Below are 22713 nucleotides of genomic sequence, written 5' to 3' on the forward strand. Positions count from 1 at the left end.
TGTGCAAAGCAGTAATCAAAGCAAAAGGTGGCTACTTTGAAGAACCTAGAATATGACATATTTTCAGTTGTTTCACACTTGTTTGTTATGTATATAATTCCACATATGTTAATTCATAGTTTTGATGCCTTCATAGTTATGAAAATAAAGAAAACTCTTTGAATGAGAAGGTGTGTCCAAACTTTTGGTCTGTTCTGTATATAGGAATAATTTTATTAGAAAAACTTTTCAGAGACCCAAAAGTCCTCTTAACCACCTCAGCTCCCCTAGCTTAAACACCCTTAATGACCAGGCCACTTTTTACACTTCTGCACTGCACTACTTTCACCGTTTATTGCTCGGTCATGCAACTTACCACCCAAATGAATTTTACCTCCTTTTCTTCTCACTAATAGAGCTTTCATTTGGTGGTATTTCATTGCTGCTGACATTTTTAAATTTTTTTGTTATTAATCGAAATTTAACGAAATTTTGGCAAAAAAATGACATTTTTCACTTTCAGTTGTAATTTTTTTTTTTTAAAACGACATCTATATATAATTTTTTCTCTAAATTGATTGTTCTACATGTCTTTGATAAAAATAATAATTTGGGGTAAAAAAAAATGGTTTGGGTAAAAGTTATAGCGTTTACAAACTATGGTACAAAAATGTGAATTTCCGCTTTTTGAAGCAGCTCTGACTTTCTGAGCACCTGTCATGTTTCCTGAGGTTCTACAATGCCCAGACAGTAGAAAAACCCCACAAATAACCCCATTTCGGAAAGTAGACACCCTAAGGTATTCGCTGATGGGCATAGTGAGTTCATAGAACTTTTTATTTTTTGTCACAAGTTAGCGGAAAATGATGATTATTATATTTTTTTTTCCATACAAAGTCTCATATTCCACTAACTTGTGACAAAAAATAAAAACTTCCATGAACTCACTATGCCCATCACAAAATACCTTGGGGTGTCTTCTTTCCAAAAGGGGGTCACTTGGGGGGTAGTTATACTGCCCTGGCATTTTAGGAGCCCTAATGTGTGGGAAGTAGTTTGAAATCAAAATGTGTAAAAAATGCCCTGTGAAATCCTAAAAGTGCTCTTTGGAATTTGGGCCCCTTTGCCCACCTAGGCTGCAAAAAAGTGTCACACATCTGGTATCGCTGTACTCAGGAGAAGTTGGGCAATGTGTTTTGGGGTGTTATTTTACATATACCCATGCTGGGTGAGATAAATATCTCGGTCAAATGCCAACTTTGTATAAAAAAATGGGAAAAGTTGTCTTTTGCCGAGATATTTCTCTCACCCAGCATGGGTATATGTAAAAAGACACCCCAAAACACATTGCCCTATTTATTCTGAGTACGGCGATACCAGATGTGTGACACTTTTTTGCAGCCTAGGTGGGCAAATGGGCCCACATTCCAAAGAGCACTTTTCGGATTTCACAGGCCATTTTTTACAGATTTTGATTTCAAACTACTTCTCACGCATTAGGGCCCCTAAAATGCCAGGGCAGTATAACTACCCCACAAGTGACCCCATTTTGGAAAGAAGACACCCCAAGGTATTTCGTGATGGGCATAGTGAGTTCATGGAAGTTTTTATTTTTTATCACAAGTTAGTGGAATATGAGACTTTGTAAGAAAAAAATAAATCATCATTTTCCGCTAACTTGTGACAAAAAATAACAAATTCTAGGAACTCGCCATGCTCCTCACGGAATACCTTGGGGTGTCTTCTTTCCAAAATGGGGTCACTTGTGGGGTAGTTATACTGCCCTGGCATTTTAGGGGCCCTAATGCGTGAGAAGTAGTTTGAAATCAAAATCTGTAAAAAATGCCCTGTGAAATCCGAAAGGTGCTCTTTGGAATGTGGGCCCATTTGCCCACCTAGGCTGCAAAAAAGTGTCACACATCTGGTATCGCCGTACTCAGAAGAAGTAGGGCAATGTGTTTTGCGGTGTCTTTTTACATATACCCATGCTGGGTGAGAGAAATATCTCGGCAAAAGACAACTTTTCCCATTTTTTTATACAAAGTTGGCATTTGACCAAGATATTTATCTCACCCAGCATGGGTATATGTAAAATGACACCCCAAAACACATTGCCCAACTTCTCCTGAGTACGGAGATACCACATGTGTGACACTTTTTTTCAGCCTAGATGCGCAAAGGGGCCCAAATTCCTTTTATGAGGGCATTTTTAGACATTTGGATCCCAGAGTTCTTCTCATGCTTTAGGGCCCCTAAAATGCCAGGGCAGTATAAATACCCCACATGTGACCCCATTTTGGAAAGAAGACACCCCAAGGTATTCAATGAGGGGCATGGCGAGTTTATAGAATTTTTTTTTCCCTCTAACTTGGGCCAAAAAAATGTCTGAATGGAGCCTTACAGGGGGGTGATAAATGACAGGGGGTGATCAATGACAAAGGGGTGATCAGGGAGTGCATATGGGGTTATCACCCCCCTGTCATTGATCACCCCCCTGTAAGGCTCCATTCAGACGTCCGTATGTGTTTTGCGGATCCGATCCATGTATCCGTGGATCCGTAAAAAACATACGGATGTCTGAATGGAGCCTTACAGGCGGGTGATCAATGACAGGGGGGTGATCAATGACAGGGGGGTGATCAGGGAGTCTATATGGGGTGATCGACCCCCTGTCATTGATCACCCCCCTATAAGGCTTCATTCAGACGTCCGTATGTGTTTTGCGGATCCGATCCATGTATCCATGGATCCGTAAAAAACATACGGACGTTAATAAGGGGTTAATAAGTGACAGGGGGGGGTGTAGTGTAGTGCTGTTTGGTGCTACCTTTTACAGAGCTGCCTGTGTCCTCTGGTGGTCGATCCAAGCAAAAGGGACCTCCAGAGGACCAGGTAGCAAATATATTAGACGCTGTTATCAAAACAGCGTCTAATATACCTGTTAGAGGTTAAAAAAATCGCATCTACAGCCTGCCAGCGAACGATCGCCGCTGGCAGGCTGTAGATCCACTCGCTCACCATCTGATCCTGTGAACGTGTGCGCCTGTGTGCACGCGTTCACAGGAAATCTTGCGTCTCGCGAGATGACGCATAGATGCGTGACTCTGCCTGGAGCTGCCGCCTCCGGAACGCGATCCTGCGTTAGGCGGTCCGGAGGCGGTTAAGGACTATTGTGTGTGGCAGCAGCAATATATATTTTAAGCGCAATCTGCGCTAAAATGCTAAAACTTAACAAACCCAAAAGTCATTTTAATGATTGTTGTGTGTGGAAGCAATATCTATTTTTAGCACGTCCTGGGCTAAATAGCGTGCAATAGTTAGGCCGCTGCAGACAGCGACATTAGCTGCGCCACATCTCCAGTGTAAAGTGTGCGCATCCAAAAAATATCTGACAGCCAGTGTCTTTTTTTTGTAGATGGTGTCAGCTGTGGACAGTGTCATTAGCAGCGCCACATCTCCAGTGTAACGTGTGCGCTGAAAAAATGTATCTGTGACATCCAGTGTACCTTTTCAATAGACGGTGTCCGCTTCTGACAGTGACATTACCAAGGCCACATCTGCAGTGTAACGTGTGCGCTGAAAAAATATATCTGTGACATACAGTGTATTTTTTTCGTAGACCCTGCCAGGGCCGGATTAACGTAGGGGCGGATGGAGCTGCAGCTCCAGGCCCCTGCATGAAAATAGGCCCAGCAGCCCGCATACAGGGCCGGACTGGCACGGCCCGTTAGGCCGGTAGCCTTGACTGCTGCACGGCCGGCCGTGCCGACAGCTCCTTGACTGGTGCAGTATTACACAGAGGGACTGACAGAGAGAGAGGAGCCCATCCCCCGGCCCCGCCCCCAACAGCAGGCTCCAGCACGGACATTGCCCGGAGCCTGACTCCTCCCACACATGTGACTGATCACATGATCATGACATCACGGAAGGTCCTTCAGCCTGCTAGCTGCTGCTTGTGCAGAGCTGTCATCCGGCTGTTCAGGGCTGTGTATCAGGTAGGACTCGGAGGCTGAGTACAGAGTACAGTCATAGCACACATCCCCTATAACAGTGCATCATCCATAGGTCCCCCATAACAGTGCCAACCACAGATCCCCATAACAATGCCATCCACAGTTTCCCATAACAGTGCCAACCACAGATCCTCCATAACAGTGCCATCCACAGATCCCCATAACAATGCCATCCACAGATCCCCCATAACAGTGCCAACCACAGATCCTCCATAACAGTGCCATCCACAGATCCCCATAACAATGCCATCCACAGATCCCCATAACAGTGCCATCCACAGATCCTCCATAACAGTGCCATCCACAGATCCCCATAACAGTGCCATCCACAGATCCCCATGACAGTGCCATCCACAGATCCTCCATAACAGTGCCATCCACAGATCCCCCATAACAGTGCCATCCACAGATCCTCCATAACAGTGCCATCCAAAGATCCCCCATAACAGTGCCATCCACAGATCCCCATGACAGTGCCATCCACAGATCCTCCATAACAGTGCCATCCACAGATCCCCCATAACAGTGCCATCCACAGATCCTCCATAACAGTGCCATCCACAGATCCCCCATAACAATGCCATCCACAGATCCCCCATAACAATGCCATCCACAGATCCCCATAACAGTGCCATCCACAGATCCCCATAACAGTGCCATCCACAGATCCCCATAACAGTGCCATCCACAGATCCTCCATAACAGTGCCATCCACAGATCCTCCATAACAGTGCCATCCACAGATCCTGTATAACAGTGCCATCCACAGATCCTGTATAACAGTGCCATCCGCAGATCCTTCATAACAGTGCCATCCGCAGATCCCCCATAACAGTGCAGGGGTGTGGAAATTTAAAACAAAAACTACTTGTCGAAGGACTAAAGCGGGGGCTCGATCTACTTGTTCCTCATGACAACCTACTTGTCCTGATACAAAAAATAATTTTAAATCAAAACCTTATTTCAATGCACCGCCACGCTTTCTTATGCAGGGATGGGTGGCTGGCTTGCGTTCCAGCCTTTGTGGTGTGAAATGACTAAGTTTAGGCCTCGTTCACACCAGATGATTCTGTCCAGAATGCCTACATCGTGGCCGGCTCACTATGTTGTGGGGCAGGAGGGGGCGTGACAATCCATTGAAGTGAATGGCACCGTAGCCACAGGCGCAGGCGATCGGATGCACGGGATCGCAAGGCACAATTATGCCTGAGGTCCGGTCACAAGGCTGCTTGCAGCATTTGGTTTGGACTGGGCCGCAGACATAATGTGCCTTGCGATCCTGTGCAGCCAATCGCATTGCAGCCGTTGGGCATGGTTATGGTGCCAATCACTTCAACAGACCACTACGCCCCCTCCTGCCTCACAATATAGTTAGCCGGCCGCAATGCGGTGCAGGGCATTCTGGACAGAATCAGGCCGGAACGCACTGCCTGGTGTGAACGAGGCCTTAATGTGATCACAGCAATTAGTTTAGTGCACACTCTTGCTAATCTTAGCACATTACTACCCGTACCTCTAGGTGGTTTAGGCAAACTAGCTGCTGATGTGGCATGGAAAGGACCCCCCTCACCTTCCCAGTTTGACAACACATGCAGAAAGGGGGTCCTCTGAGGGGTGCTGGCAGAGGTGAAAGTTCTATCAATGCTCCTGGCTCTGTAACGGCTCTGTCACTGCTCCTCCCCCAGAACCTTTCATTGCTCCACCCCCCCAGCTCTGTAATTTCTTCTTCCCCACGCTGTCACTACACCACGCCCCCCCCTTCCCACTCTGTCACCGCGGCTGCATCACTGCTCTTAGAGATGGGAAGTTCGGATCTTTTTCATGAATCAGATCTTCGGTTCACTTGCTGAGGCTACTTTCACACTAGCGTTCGGAGCGGGTCCGTCTGATGTTTCATCAGACGGATCCGCTCCTATAATGCAGACGTTTGCATCCGTTCACAAAAATTTCTAAGTCTGAAAGTAGCCTGAGCGGATCCGTTCAGACTTTACATTGAAAGTCAATGGGGAACGGATCCGCTGGAAGATTGAGCCATATGGTGTCATCTTCAAGCGGATCCGTCCCCATTGACTTACATTGTAAGTCTGGACGGATCCGCTCGCCTCCGCACGGCCAGGCAGACACCCGAACGCTGCAAGCAGCGTTCAGGTGTCCGCTCACTGAGCGGAGCGGAGGCTGAGCGCTGGCAGACTGATGCATTCTGAGCGGATCCGCCTCCACTGAGAATGCATTAGGGCTGGACAGCTGCGTTCAGGACCGCTTGTGAGCCCCTTCAAACGGATCTCACGAGCGGAGCTCCGAACGCAGGTGGGAAAGTAGCCTGAGTCGGCTCTCAAGTGAACCGAAGGTCAGGAGGGACTGGCTCCTGGCAAACACAGCTCTGCTGCAGTGAATGCCGTGGAGCAGACTGTGATGTAGTGGCTATAGTTATTGCAGGGACTCAGATAATTGTCTGAGAGTTTATTAGTTAAAAGAATGGTGTCACTGAGTCCCTACCAGGCTTCCTGCTCTGCTACACTGCTGCATGCACCCTGTACACACACAGCTCTGCTACATGCTATACTAGCTCTGCTACATGCTCCCCCCCCCCCCCCCCATGGGGGTTCTACAAAAGAGCTATTGTGGGGCAAAATTCATATTCGTGTTTTAAAATGAATGCTTTCGCCTTTTATAAACAAGTAAATAATGACACAATGCTGTGGGGCTGGTGTGCAACTTTTTCCAGGGCTGGTTTTTATCCCCAGTCCGGCCCTGTCCGCATAGGCCAACCGGAGCTAGGCCCGCATAGGCCGCCTCGCTGAGGTTGCCTGGCGGCCGCCCCGCAACCCTTTAGTAGGACCGAACCGTGCTGACTGTCAGATGATGACAGGGCCGGCGCGCAAGGAGAAATCTCCCAGGCCGGCCCTTTACAGAACTCACCAGGACAGTGACAGCTGACAGATCAGCTCAGGTGACAGGTCAGCTGTGCATGCCCCGCTGCGTCGTCACGTCAGACTCCTCCCCTGGGGCCTAGGCCATGCCGTAAAGTGAAAGACCGTGACGGCTGCTGCGCGCGGGAAGTTCAAAATTCTTCCTGCGTGGAGTCAGGGGTGCTGCCAGCGGTGAGTCGCGTTCAGCAACCTTCAGTGTACTGCCCAGAAAACAACTCGTAGGCGGTAAGTAAATCAGCATTGGCTCACCTATTATACTGTATACTGTATAATTTATACATGTCATTCAGGAGCATGGAAAAGCTGGGTGATGATTTTTTTCACCTACCTTTTCCATGCTCCTGAATTGCATATCTGCTTATAGGCATATATATCTTTATAATAGCTGAGCCTGATCTATTATAAACAGATATGCCATTCAGGAGCATGGAAAAGCTAAGGAGAAATAGTCACCTAGCTCTTCAATGCTCCTGGGTGGTATATCTGCTTATAATAGATCAGGTATTATAAACAGATATGCCTATAGGCAGATTTGCCACTCAGGAGCATGGAAAAGCTAGGTGACTATTTTTCACCTAGCTTTTCCATGCTCCTGAATTGCATATCTGCTTATAGGCATATATATCTTTATAATAGCTGAGTCTGATCTATTATAAACAGATCTGCCATTCAGGAGCATGGAAAAGCTAAGTGAGAAATAGTCACCTAGCTCTTCAATGCTCCTGAGTCGTATATCTGCTTATAATAGATCAGCTATTACAAACAGATATGCCTATAGGCAGATTTGCCATTCAGGAGCATAGCATGGAAAGGTAAGGTGAGAAATTGTCACCTAGCTTTTCCATGCTCCTGAATGGCATATCTGCTTAGAATAGCTTGGCTATTATAAACATGTATGCATATAAGCAGATATGCCATTCAGGAGTATGGAAAAGCTAGGTGACTATTTCTTGCCTACCTATCTTTTCCAAGCTCCTCAATGGCATATCTGCTTATAATAGATTAGCTTTTATAAACACATATGCCATTCAGGAGCATGGAAAAGCTAGACGTGAATAGCTTTTCATGCTCCTGAATGACATATCCAGCAGCACTAGTTAACTCCTTGGGGGGTGGCTATACATAATACAGCCATCTATATAGATGGCTGTATATTTAAACTGTGGCCAGAGATGTACACTTAGGCTAAGTTCACACAGCAGATTTTTCACACGCAAACCCGTGCGTAAATCTGCTTCAAAATTACGCATGAACTTTAGTCCAATAGACTTGAATGGGATTACGCAGACCCGTTCACACTTCAAACTTTATGCATGCGTATTTTCACATGTGTAATTTTGCGTAAATTCACACTTTATTTGTGCTATAAAAAGTTGCTCTGCGTTGCGTTTTCATTTTCTATAAAAAGGCCCATTAAAATCTTCTGCACCAGGCCCACGATGCTCTTAATCCGGCCCTGGACCCTGCGGACAGTAACATTACTGGTGGTACCTCTCCTGTATAACATTTCCTCATCCCTAATACCTGTGACATTCCCTGTAATTTGTTATTAGCCGCTGGTGACAGCATTGACATTATCTGTGAGATATCTCCTTTGTGACGTTTCCACATCCCAAATACCTTTTTAAACTTGTTTGCGCATACAGTTCCAAATCCTACGCTACTGTACGTGCGACAGACTTTCAAGCATATATAACATTTAATATGAAGAAGGCGAGCAGTAAGGGATGGGGCAGTGGCCATGATTCTGATGGTGCACATAGAGGCCTTGACCATGGGCGCGGTGAAACTGTGCCTGCTGCCAGAGCACAAGAAAAACAATCATCCACGATACCTAGCTTCATGTCCCAGTTTGCAGGGCGGCGCAGGACACCACTTTTGAACTCAGACCAGTGCAACCAGGTGGTCGGTTGGATTGCAGCAGATAATGCTTCCAGTCATTTAAGCACCACCCTGTCTTCCACCAAGTCTAGTCTCAGTAGACAACAGTCTGGTCAACAGAATTCTCTACCTCATCTTTCTTCCTCCTACCATGGAGAGTCTGGGCAAACAAGTGATCCCACACTCGGAAATTCCGAGGAGCTCTTTTCAACGCCATTACTTGATATGGCCCTCTCGCCAAGCACGCTTGAAGAGGGACATGAGATCTTGTGCAATGATTCCCAACCTCTTGAGCATCCACAGTCACAAGAAAATGATGGCGGGGAACGTAAATTACTGTTTAATGAGGTGGATGATGATAAGACGCAGTTGCCAATAAGTCAACGGCAATTACTGTCTCAAGAGGTTTATGAAGAGGATGAGACACAGTTGTTAATCACTGAGGTTGTGGTTACTTCAACAAGTCAGGAGGATGAGCAGAGTAAGGAAGTGGAAGAGGAGGAGGTGGACGATGAAGTCACTGACCCAACCTGGGAAGATGGAAAGCAGGCGAGGACAGCAGCACAGAGGGGGAGGGACCTGCTGCACCGCAACAGGCTGGAAGAGGCAGTGGGGTGGCAAAAGGGAGAAGGCGGGCCACACCAAACAGGCCCGCAACTGTTCCATGGAGCACCCACTTTCGGAAATCTCCCTTGCCAAGGGGTAGGTGTTACGCAGTATGGCGCTTTTTTGAGAAAAGTGCGGACAATAAAAGAATAGTAGTTTGCAACCTGTGCCACACCAAAATGAGACGGGGCGTGGACCATCAGTGACCACATCCACTTCCGTGTACCAGCGCAGCGTACAAATGTGCTTACCCCAGGCATTTGAACGCAAGCACAAATACCCAGCCACCCACCCACAGGCCATAGCACTAAATGCGCAACTTTTCAAATTATTGGCCCTGTAAATGTTGCCATTTAGGCTTGTGGACACTGAGGCCTAATGTAGGCGGCCGTCCCATGTTACGCAGTCCCCAGCCACTATTTTTCAAGGTGTGCCCGAACCCATATTACACCAACATATGTCCCGCAACATCACACATGCCCTGACCGACGCAGTTACTGAGAAGGTCCACTTATCCACGAACACATGGACAAGTGAATTCGGCCAGGGACGCTACATTTCCCTGATGGCACACTGGGTGAATGTTGTGGAGGCCGGGATCGAGTCGTACCCTGGGATGGCACAGGTGCTACAGACGCCAAGAATTGCGGACACTGCGTCGATCAGGGTTTACGCCAGCACCTATGTTAGTGGCTCCAAACCCCACTTCTCCTCCTCCACCTCCTCCTCCACTTCCACCTCCGAATTATCCGTGTGCAGCACCAGTCAGTCATCAGTCGGTAGCTGGAAGTAGCGTGCTGAAGCTGATATACTTAGGGGACAAACTGCACACCGCCGCAGAGCTGTGGCAGGGGAAAAGAGACCAGACTGAGCTGTGGCTCTCGCCAATTAACATAGAACCAGGCATGGATGTGTGTGATAATGGCCGTAACTTGGTGGCAGCTTTGGAGCTCAGCCATCTCACACACATCACATACCAAGCCCACGTCCTAAACTTAGTGGTTCAGCGGTCTCTCAAAACCTACCCCAATTTGCCTGAGCTACTGGTGAAAGTGAGCTTCGTGTGTGCACATTTCCGCAAGTCATCGACAGCTTCAGCCGTTCTGTCAACGCTGCAGAAGTACTGGAAATTGCCAGCTCACCGACTGTTGTGTGACGTGAGTAGTGATGAGCGGCAGGGGTCATATTCGAATTCGCGATATTTCGCGAATATTTTGTAGAATATTCGTCGAATATTCGCAAATTCGAAAATTCACGATTTTTTTTTTACTCAAAAAATCGGAAAGGTAATGATTGTGTAATATGTACTGATAAAAAAAGAAAAAAAAATCGAATATTCGAAATTACGAATATATATAACTACATTCGAAATATTCGCAAATTTTCGAAGTACCTATATCCGCAATAAAAATTAGAAATTCGAATATTCGTGATCAACACTAGACGTGAGCACGTGCTTGAACTCGACGTTCCATATGTTGGCCAGGATTTGTGTGCAGCAGAGGGCAGTAGTGGAATACCAGCTGCAACATGGTTGTCACCTTTCAAATGAGCTTCCGCTATTCACAAGCGAGGAATGGGCATGTATGTCTGACCTCTGTGAGGCTTTAAGATACTGTCACGAGGGTATCGAGAACCACGCCTGACTCCGTTATACCCGGGGTCAGGAAGTCGCAGCGGTTGGCTGCACGCTCTATTTAAGATAGGGCTGTTTTCCTTATGGTAGCTTTCTGGGTTTGCTTTGCAAACCCTTTTGGCTCACTCAGGGATCCGTAGCTCCTTCCCCTCAGCTGTTCCTGGTCCAGCACTCCCAAACCTCCTTATATTCCTCTCTCACACTTCTCTGGTTGCCAGAGATAGAGCTTCCTGCCTGGACATCTATTCTGACCTTCTGGAGCTGTGTTGCTGCGTTCTCTGGTAGTTGGTCCAGAACGCTACCCTCCGGATCCCTGTTGGACCTTTTTGGTCTATTGTGGTCGCCCACCTGGGTGTATGTGTTTGTCTGTTTTGTCTGTCCTCTCCCTGGTGTTTCCCTCTTAGTGATAGTGGTGCGGACTAGCGATCCCACCAACAGGCAAGACTTCTAGGGCTCATATTAGGGAAAGCCAGGGTTTAGGCACGTGATCGCCGCACGGGTGAGGAACCCGTCTAGGGACGTCAGGGCAGTCAGGTGCCAGCCGCAAGGTGAGTTAGGGGTCACCACCTTTCCCTCTCCCTTGGGCAGGGCTTTCCCTGTTTTCCTCCCTGTGCGTGACGTCGGTCATTACAGATACTTTGAGGAATCAAGACAGATGGTTAGTGGCAATAGCGCTATTATCAGCGTAATCATCCCACTTCTGTGTCTGCTCATATGCTCGCTGCTCACAATTAAGGCGGACGCTTTGCATGTGGAAAAGGGAAAAGGGGGAAGACATTACACAGGGTGATAGCCAGACCACCCTCAGTTCGTCTTCTCAGCGCAAATTGGATGATTAAGAGGAGAAGGAGGAGGAGCAGGAGACGGTTGCCTCTGTTACAGAGGGTAGTACCCATTGAAGTTTAATTCCATCTGTTCTGCGTGGGTGGGCAGAATAGGAGAAAGAGGATAAGGAGATTGAGAATCATCCTCCTGATGACGACAGCGAAGTCTTGCCTGTTGGCACTCTGGCACACATGGCTGACTTCATGTTAGGCTGCCTTTCCAGCGACCCGAGCATTATACGCATTTTAGGCAACAAGGATTACTGGTTGATCACATTTCTCGACCCCCACTACAAAGAGAACTTCTCATCTCTCATTCCTCTGGTGAAGGGGACGAGCAAAATGGTGCAATACCAGAAGGTCCTTGTTGAAAAATTGCTCCAAAAATTTCCATCTGACAACGCTAGCGGCAGATAGTTTTGTGCGCATATAATCAAATAGCAAATTTCAATTGCATATATCTGCATTTGGAGAATTTGTGAATATTTAGAATATAAATATATTCGTAAAATCAAATATTATATTTTTGTTGTTTTTTTTAACACGGTACACATCAGGTGATTATCCCTCCCTTGTTCTAGCTTGTTGGAGAATGAGAAGGCTTTGTCACAGCTTAGCAACATCCCTAGCAGCTAAAAGAAAAGTTGCCTACCACTTACTATTTCCAAAAATTCGCAAGCACAAATATATTGGAGCCCTCTATCTGCTTATAAAGCTATTCTTTTGTTCTACTGTGCCAACAATTTCTCCAGTCACAGGAAACTTATACCAGCTTGAAAAATGTAGCATAACTGACCCACACCTGTATTTCGCACGCATTACACAAATATTACATTGCTGATTTTTTACAATCAAGAATATAATCTCAAATTCCTGAATTTGCGAATATATGACGAATATTCTACAAAATATTTGCGAAATATCGCAAATTCGAATATTGCCCCTGCCGCTCATCACTAGTGGCAGAGTCCGTAGTTCCTTGGGCAACCGAGTAGAGGAGACAAGGGGAACACACAGCAGTTCCAAAAGAGGCAGAGTAACACTCTCCAAAGCCTGGGACAGTTTCATGACACCCCGCCAGCATCCTCACACTGATGCGCGGCCTACTGTCACAAGGAGGGAAAATTTTTGGAACATGGTGAAGGAGTACATAGCAGACCATGTCAGCATTCCCAATAATCCCTCAGTGCATTGCAACTACTGGGTGTCCACGTGGCATGAACTGGCGCTCTACGCCTTGGAGGTGCTGGCCTGCCCTGCTGCCAGCGTTTTGTCAGAGCGGGTATTTAGTGCTGCTGGTGGCATTATAACAGATAAGCGTATCCGACTGTCAACTGAAAATGCTGACAGGTTGACTCTTATAAAAATGAACAAGGCCTGGATTGACCATGACTTCTCGACTCCACCATAGGAAAGCTGATGAACATAAAAGCACTTTAAATGTGTTCTTTATAATGTACTGAATACACTGTATTTCCATGAACCCCTTCCACCACAAACAAGGGTATATGGTTGAATCTTCCTTTTCTCATCCTCATCCTCCTCCTCTTCCTCCTCCATCATATCAACATGCTTATTTGTTGCATATAATGCCCTCACATATATCCCTTCGCATATGTTTTACAGGGTCAGCTCACCTACAGGCCTTCGCATATGTTTTTAGAGGGTCAACTCACCTGCAGGCCCTCGCATATAATGTTTTAAAGGGTCAGCTCACCTGCAGGCCCTTGCATATAATGTTTTACAGGGTCAGCTCACCTGCAGGCCCTCGCATATAATGTTTTACAGGGTCAGATCACCTGCAGGCCCTCGCATATAATTTTTTTAGAGGGTCAGCTCACCTGCAGGCCCTTGCATATAATGTTTTAAAGGGTCAGCTCACCTGCAGGCCCTTGCATATAATGTTTTACAGGGTCAGCTCACCTGCAGGCCCTCGCATATAATTTTTTATAGGGTCATCTCACCAGCAGGTCCTCACCTACAATAATTTACAGGGTCAGCTCCCCAGCAGGCCATCAATCCTAATTTTTAAAGTGTGTATGATGCCTTCCTTTATGTGTAATAAAGGGTGTATTGAAGTGCTGGTTCCTTGTAATCTTTGGCAGCCCTTTCACTTAGTGCATAGGATTGTGAGTGTAGGAGTCCAGCTACCTGAACAATTGTACCACAATGCGAATGAGGCCCTCCTTTATGTGATATACAGGTTGTATCAGAGTGCCTCTTCCTTGTAATTTTTGGCAGCACTTGCACTTTATATACAAGTTAACTTCTAGGGGACACATGACGTACCGGTATGTCATGTGTATTTCCGATCACCGCCATGCGGCAAGCGGTGTTCAGAACTGGGTGCCTGCTGAAATCAGGCACCCTGGGACAATGCCGAGGTGGGTCCTGTTACCCCTTCCCCCGTATCAGGGTTCGCTGCAAATCGCAGGTCAATTCAGTTCGTGACCGCGGGGATCAGAAACTTAAAAATGACCTAAATTTTCATTTTTATCCCCCCCTGCAGCCCTCATTGTTATCTGCCGGCGGGCTGTGCAGGGAGGGGAGGTGCAGGTGGTCCTGAGGGGGTGGGCGGGCTGGCGCGCGATCATCCCGCCCGCCCCCTCTCATTTCCAGGATGGCCAAGCGGTTAGCAAGCATAGTGTCAGCACATTGCTGACACTCTGCTTGAAACACTTCTCGGGATGCTGTGCCATTTCAGCCCCCGATTCTTAAAGGAATCACAGAGGGAGGGGGCCCCCCTCCCTTCCCATCACCCTCTGCTCTGTTGTGGCAGCGGGTGATGATTAGCATGGCAACGGGTCGCCTTCACAGGTTTCTGGCTTTCCATGATGCTGATCAGACTTCTGCTAAAGGCAGAAGTCTGATCAGACTAAGTGTAATGTGAAAATACAGTATAGTACACTATATAGTGTACTGTACTGTATTATACAGACATCAGACCCACTGGATATTCAAGAAAATGTAAAAAAAAAGTGAAAAAAAGTAAAAATAAAAAAACAAATTTATCACTGATTAAAAATTACAAAATAAAATGCACTACACATATTAGGTATCGCCATGTCCATAATAACCTGCTCTATAAAAATATCACATGACCTAACCCCTCAGGTTAATACCGTAAAAAAAAAACGGTGTAAAAAAAGCCATTTTTGGTCACCTTACATCACAAAAAGTCTAATAGCAAGCGATCAAAAAGTCATACACACCCCAAAATAGTCCCAATCAAACCGTCATCTTATCCCGCAAAAATCATACCCTACCCAAGATAATCACCCAAAAACTGAAAAAACTATGGCTCTCGGACTATGGAGACACTAAAACATGATTTTTTTGTTTCAAAAATAAATTATTATGTAAAACTTACATAAATAAAAAAAAGTTGACATATTAGGTATCGCCGCATCCGTAATAACCTGCTCTATAAAAATACCACATGATCTAACCAGTCTGATGAATGTTGTAAATAGCAAAAAATAAAAACAGTGACAAAGCAGCTATTTCTTGTTACCTTGCCTCACAAAAAGTGTGATATAGAGCAAGCAAAAATCATATGTACCATAAAATAGTACCAACAAAACTGCCACCCTATCCCGTAGTTTCCAAAATGGGGTCAATTTTTGGGAGTTTCTACTCTAGGGGTGCATCAGGGGGGCTTCAAATGGGACATGGTGTCAAAAAACCAGTCCAGCAAAATCTGCCTTCCAAAAACCATATGGCATTCCTTTCCTTCTGCGCCCTGCCATGTGCCCATACAGCAGTTTACGACCACTGTGCCCATACAGCAGTTTACGACCACATTTGAGGTGTTTCTGTAAACTACAGAATCAGGGCCATAAATATTGAGTTTTGTTTGGCTGTTAAACCCTTGCTTTGTAACTGAAAAAAAATTATTAAAATGGAAAATCTGCCAAAAAAGTGAAATTTTGAAATTTTATCTCTATTTTCCATTAATTCTTGTGGAACACCTAAAGGGCTAACAAAGTTTGTAAAATCAGTTTTGAATACCTTGAGGGTGTAGTTTGTAAAATGGGGTCATTTTTCGGTGGTTTCTATTATGTAAGCCTCACAAAGTGACTTCAGACCTGAACTGGTCCTGATAAAGTGGGTTTTAGAAATTTTCTGAAAAATTTCAAGATTTGCTTCTAAACTTCTAAGCCTTGTAACGTCCCCAAAAAATAAAATGGCATTCCCAAAATAATACAAATATAAAGTCGACATATGGGGAATGTAAATTAATAACAATTTTTGGAGGTATTACTATGTATTATAGAAGTAGAGAAATTGAAACTTAGAAATTTGCTAATTTTTCAAAATTTTTTGGTAAATTTTGTATTTTTTTATAAATAAAAATGATTTTTTTTTACTCCATTTTACCAGTGTCATGAAGTACAATATGTGACGAAAAAACTATCTCAGAATGCCCTGGATAAGTAAAAGTGTTTTGATGTTATTCACACATAAAGTGACACTGGTCAGATTTGCAAAAAATGGCCTGGTCCTTAAGGTGAAAATGAGCCCGGTCTATAAGGGGTTAATATACAGGAAAGATTGTTTCCTAACAATTTTTCCTCTAAAATCGATTTTATCTTTGGTTTTGTGCGTATTATTGTCTGTCTGTAAAAGAGGCGTACTACTCGGGCAACATCGTTCCCAGCAGCGACCTGGGAGTCCAAGATGCATCCAGACATCCTCCCCATGCTGTACCCGAACCATATCAGTAGTTTCCATCAATTTATGACCTTTACATGTGAACCAGACACCATCCCCTCTTTAGAGCAGGGGGTGCCTGGTTTAATGCTCGGGTTCTCCTATTGACTTCCATTGTGCTCGGGTGCTCGGTAGAGCACCCGAGTATACCAAGGTGTTCGTCCCAAGCACCCGAGCACTTTGGTGCTCGATCAACACTACTAGTGACCAAATTGTTAGCATGGAACCTGAAACAAATTTCTAGTTGTGTAAAACCAAGACTGGAGATGAGACCCTAATTGGGGAAGGAGAGGGTGGTGTGCTCTTTGCTTACAGCGGAGGAGAAAAAGTGCTGAAGTTAAGAACCATAAAAAATATTTCAACCATTTGAAGAACTGTAGACAAGTTCAAAGTCAAGCAGCATAATCTGGCCAGACATTTATTATATGGGGGACTTAGAACACCAGGGGTGGTGAGCCTAATAAAGCGGGCTGAAATAGATTAATAGTGCAGGTAAATTCAAATTAATTTTCAAATGCTATGCTCATGATATGTGCGGGGCCATGGGATGATGTTTGGTAAGATATTTGGGGGTATGGGTAACTTGGAAAACCCCTTTTAATGATCATGTTGTTTCCCTTTACCATAGCTGTGCGCAAAGTGGAAATGCCAGGAGGAACAGCCACCAGCGAAAAATTACTCAGCAAGAAGAGAGCTGCCAAAACCTGACAGACTTTACACCAGCTCGTGTGCCCAGCAACATGGATATATTCACTGCATACAATGAAACCTTGCAATGTTCCCATGAGTGTGTAAGAACTCCCTTACCTGTCTACACAGACGAGGCACTACACCAAACTGGGGCGTATAAGACAACATTCAATGGCAATAGGTGAGAGACCAAATGTCTTCACAAATTAAGTTTCCATACTTTTTCATTTTGAATCAACGCCAAGATGTGATATCATGTTCTATTTTATTGTATGTGTATTATTATTTGTGTTCCGTGTTGTTTTATCATATGGGCCCGTGCAAGCTACTGCGTTTTAGGTATTGGTGACAATCACTGTACCCTCTAAGATGTTTTATATTTTACACTTAAAGCAAGTGGAACTTTTAACATTCTCCTACTGGTTATCTCTGGGGAACTGTTAAAATGAATGTCCATCCTTAAACACTATTTTGTATTACTCATATAAATAGGTATAACATTCTATGTTTATTAATTTTTTTATATATTTTTATAGGGGTCATAGCTCCAAATTACATTCGTCAATATACAGCTGTTTGAAAACTTCTTTGTGCCTTTAGGATCCACTAGGGGAAGTTTACGTGTTTACTGCATATTGAACATATATTTAACTCAACAATTGAACAGTATGCAGTAAATTACTAAATTCCTTCTAATGGTGGCTATAGGTGGGCAGATTATTATAATAGACAGAATTTTATAATTTAAGTCTATCAGAGCGAGATTTTGGAGAGCAGAAAATACTCCCATAAAAATATAATAATAAAATAATGAGGAAAGAATGGTGGCATTAAAATGCAAGGTGATAAAAGTGGACATACATTTTAAGACAAGTTTTTGCAAACATTTTTTAACAACTTCCAGCAATTAAATATTATAATATAATATTTATCAGCAAACTAGGATAGCAATGTAATATATAATTAAGGAAAGAGGTATTGCACTTTAAGACCAATTCAACAACGTAAAGTATAAATGAAATAAAATATAAACAGGGTTTATAAATAGCTAAATAGCTGATTATGATTATAGTTACCATAATAATCTCAGCTGATATGTCCACCTTAAATGTAGGTGTTATCATGGGGCAAAATTAAATGTATCAAAGAAGCTAAAAAACAAAAAAAAGACTTGCCCCTATTCCCTAATATACTCTACTCTGTAATAAAGTTTGGTCCCTAAGCTCTTATTATGTGGATTGCACTAATAGGTAACTAGCCATCTGTCTGTCTCACTATCATCCCTATATCTATTTTCTTTCTTTCTTTCTTTCTTTCATCTACATATCAATGTATCCATCCGTAATTTCATATATATCTTTCTATTTAAAATCAAAATACTATAAAAGAAATAGAATCCAAAATCCCAAATATATTTTTAAATAAAAGATAACATAATAAATATATAAGACATCTAAAATAGTATAATAGTTACACTGAACACAAGGCTAATTATTATTTATCCTGGTCAGCATAGGAGCTTCATTATCAAAGACAGTATAGAGCAGGGCTGGCAAACCTGCGGCTCTCCAGCTGTTGCAAAACTACAACTTCCAGCATGCCCAGACAGCCTACAACTATCAACCTACAGCAGGGCATGGTAGGAATTGTAGTTTTACAACAGCTGAAGAGCCGCAGGTTGGCCAGCCCTGGTATAGAGTATGTAAGTTTACAGCTGAAATAAAAGGTATAGGATAAATGTGTTTGATATTGGGCACAATATTTTTTTTATATAATAATATAATAACTACCTTTTTTTTGTCTAATACATTTTTCTACTAAAAATTTTAATTCTCATTTCACAGTGTAAAAAAATGACACAATAGTAGTTAATTTGTATCTCAAGGCATGACACATTTTATTTACACTGTGAAATGAGAATTAGAATTTTTAGTAGGAAAATTTATTAGATAAAAACGGTAGTTATTATATTATTCTGACACTATCATTTCTGTAATATTATACAATATTTTTTTTTTATATGTTATGCATTTGTTTTTCCTTGATCAACAAGTACATTTCAGCAGCTACAATGTAACAAGAACAACTAATAACTCAGTTCCTGTTATTAGAATGACCTAAATATTCAAGGTTTTCCCTTATAAAACAGCTATGAAAAATCAGCCTGACAGAAGGATCAGCCTAGGCAAAGGGTTTTATTGTCTGTAACCATGAAGACATATAGGCCTGCAAAGGAGCTATAGATACAAAACATTAGTTTTAGACTGTTTGTAGAGTTGCTTCATTTTATTTACATGCATTAAGCAAATAAAAATTATTTAAAAACTATATTGGAAACATTTGAAATAAAATTCCACAGTAACAATCACACATTTTTTAGTAAATGTAAATTACTAATAGTCCTATAGTGCCTTGTGAAAGTAGTCACCCACTTTGTTGGATTGGTACCATTTGATTTACACAATGTGCTTACAAATTTGAATGTGCAAAATATTTGTACTGTTATATAATAAGCAATTATTCTGAAAAAAAAAAACATGAAATTTAATATGCATAAGTATTCACCGTCTGAAACTCAATACTGTGTGAAGCCATCTTTTACTGCAATTCCAAGTGCAAGTATGTCTCTATTATCTTAGCACATCTGGAGACTGGGATTTTGCCCATTCTTCCAGGTAAAACTGCTCTAACTCCTTCAGGTTAGATGAGTTGAATTGGTGTACAGCAGTCTTCAAATCATGCCACAGAATCCCCATTGGATTGAGGTCTAAGCTTTGACATTTAAATGTTTCCCCTGACACCCCTCCAGTGTAGCTTTAGAAGTATTTTTAGGGTCATTGTCCTGGTGGAGGCTGAACATCCATCCTACTCCCAGATCTCTGACAGAAACAGGTTTTCCTCAAGAATTTAGCTGCATTTACTGCCTTTCATCTTTGCTTCAATCCTAACCAGTTTTCCAGTCCCAGCCGATGAAAAGAATCCCCACAGCATGATGCTGCTACCACCATGCTTCACTGTGGAAATGGTACCCTTGAGATGATGGGATTTTGTCATATATAGCATATTGGCTGATGGCCAAAAAGTTAAATTTTAGTTTCATCTGAACAGAGAATCTCCTTCTTTGTGTTTTCTTAAGGTATTCTTTTACCTCTTAAAGAATGGGCCAATTTTTATTTTTGTTTGTTTTTTTATTACCTTTTTACCCTCCAAAAGCCATAACTTTTAACATTTTTCTTTCACATAACTATATGAGGGCTTATTTTTTGTAGGACTATTTTTTTTATTTTTTATTATGCACTAAAATTGACATAACAATTCTATTCTGTGGGTCAGTTTCATTATGGCAATACCAAATAGATATAGTTTTTATTGTTTTACTACTTTTAAAAAATAAAAACCTTTGAAAAAATAAACATTTTCTTTCCATTGCCAATTTTCTGACACTTATAACTTTGTGAGGGCTTGTTTTGTTTTGTGGCTCATAGTGCTCAACAAATATCATACTTCCATCTCCTCTGTAGATCTTTGGAGCTTCTTCAGTGTTATTGTTTGTATATTTCTTGAATCTTTTGATATCCTCCTTGCCCGGTTTTTGAGATTTGGTGGGCCTCATTCTCCTGTCAGGGTTGTAGTTGTCCCATATTATTTTTATTTTGTTATGATTTATTTATTAATCTCTGTAGTATGTTCAAAGATTTGATTTTTTTTTATAACCTAACCATTTTCTATACTTCAAAACTTTGACCAGTTTAGCTCCTTGGTCTTCAGGTTGCTTGGTTAATAGTGTTGCAGATCAGGGCCTTTCGGAACAGTATACTGTATGTATACTCACATGTGACAGATCATGTGATAGAACATGTGACACTTTGATTACACACAGAGGGATTATTCAACTAATTATGTGATAAAAAAAAGTTGAACCAGACCTCACAACTTTTAGTTTTCATTTGTTCATTTACTTTTCTAGGTATATTTTTCAATCCATTGTAAGTAGACTATTTTGTCAGGTCCATTACATAAAATGTAACTTAAATTCATTTTAAATTCAAGTTGCAATGTAACAAAACATAAAAGCACCAATCAGGGTGAATACCTTTGCAAGGCACAGCATTTTTTAATTATGATGTTTTTCTTATTTTTATCTTATATAGGTTTTCTATTGTTATCTAAAACATAATTCAGAAGCCTACTGATTTGCTGTTACCAGGTTTCAGTATAGACTAAGCTTTGACATTCCATGTCTGACTATGGAGTGAACCTAAATTGTCTGTTTCCCAGAAAATTCTGCAGAAATAAATGGAGAAATTAAAATTTAATTGGTTGCCAAATTAACCAAAAAAAATCTCATTCTAATTTTTTTTTACAGAAGTACAGAATTAGCACTTATTAAAGTAGCCAGTGTGGAGGACTATACCAATAATGTGGCATACCTATGCTATTTGTGTGGCTCACCTCACATTATTTTATTCATTTTGTATTAGCACCAGAGGTTTTAACAATTATTTTGTTTAACTTAACAACCAGGAGTCTCCTCATACACAAGCTAGAGCAGAAGATGGTAGAAAAGAGCTTCAGCTCTGGAGGACCTAGCATGCTTGTGAATTGTTTTAAGTCCATTGCTTTTATAAGAACAGTATAATGCTTGATTTCTCCTATGATGGTGCAGTAAGGAAACTAAACACTTGCTTTCGGCTTTGCCTTACATATTGCATCTGATTGCTGGCGGGGCCAGCAGAGGGACACACTATGAAATATCCATCAATAGAGAGACCCTAAATTGTTCAAAGAAGGCCAAAGACATGTAAAAATTATTTAGATGGGCTTAAAAGCCCACCATGGTTTCATGTATAACGTATTGATAATTAGGTTTAAATAAAAGTCCTACCCTGTTTTCTGCAGTTGCAGGTAAAGTCCACTCATATATAACTTAATAAAAGACCCATGTAAAACTTTTGATAAAAGACCCATGTAACGAACTTCCCAATCTGACAGTCAAGTGATTTTTTTCCCCCGTAAATTTAACTTGAGTTGTTTGAGATGAATTCCCTTCGAACTGACTAGTGTGAGGTAGATGAAAAATAAACTCAATATAAGATTGAGTTTGAGAAATAAAACTGTCCCTGAAAGTTTTTATTTTTATTTTTTATATAGATTTGATATAAACCTAGCACTCTTCTTAGGAGAAAAATGAGTTGTTATTTCCTAAAGGATTGTGACAATAATTTTCTGGCATAGGAAGAGCTCTTCAAAACTGAATATTTTTTAAAGGGAACCTGTCAGATCATTTTTGTGATACAAACTGCCCATAATATCTTTTCAATCTGCTTATGCTGCTCCCAAGATGCTTATAAATGTGCTGAAAAATCAACTTTAATTCAGTCTCCTATTATATGCAAATTAGTCTTTTCAAATCAAGTAGGACAGAATTTTCCACCTTGAAG

The 22713-nt window shown here is 42.5% G+C and overlaps 1 protein-coding gene across 1 annotated transcript in view; it reads left to right on the forward strand.

Moving 5' to 3' along the window:
* The window catches only part of AJAP1 (adherens junctions associated protein 1), a 216979-nt gene that overhangs the window by 160411 nt on the left and 33855 nt on the right, over positions 1–22713 (forward strand). Inside the window, 1 exon segment of the mRNA XM_040429425.1 lies at positions 17211–17453. Within this exon segment, the coding sequence (XP_040285359.1) occupies positions 17211–17453 (243 nt within the window).

Source organism: Bufo bufo, chromosome 1 (genome assembly GCF_905171765.1).
Source record: "Bufo bufo chromosome 1, aBufBuf1.1, whole genome shotgun sequence".
Taxonomy (NCBI): Eukaryota; Metazoa; Chordata; class Amphibia; order Anura; family Bufonidae; genus Bufo; species Bufo bufo.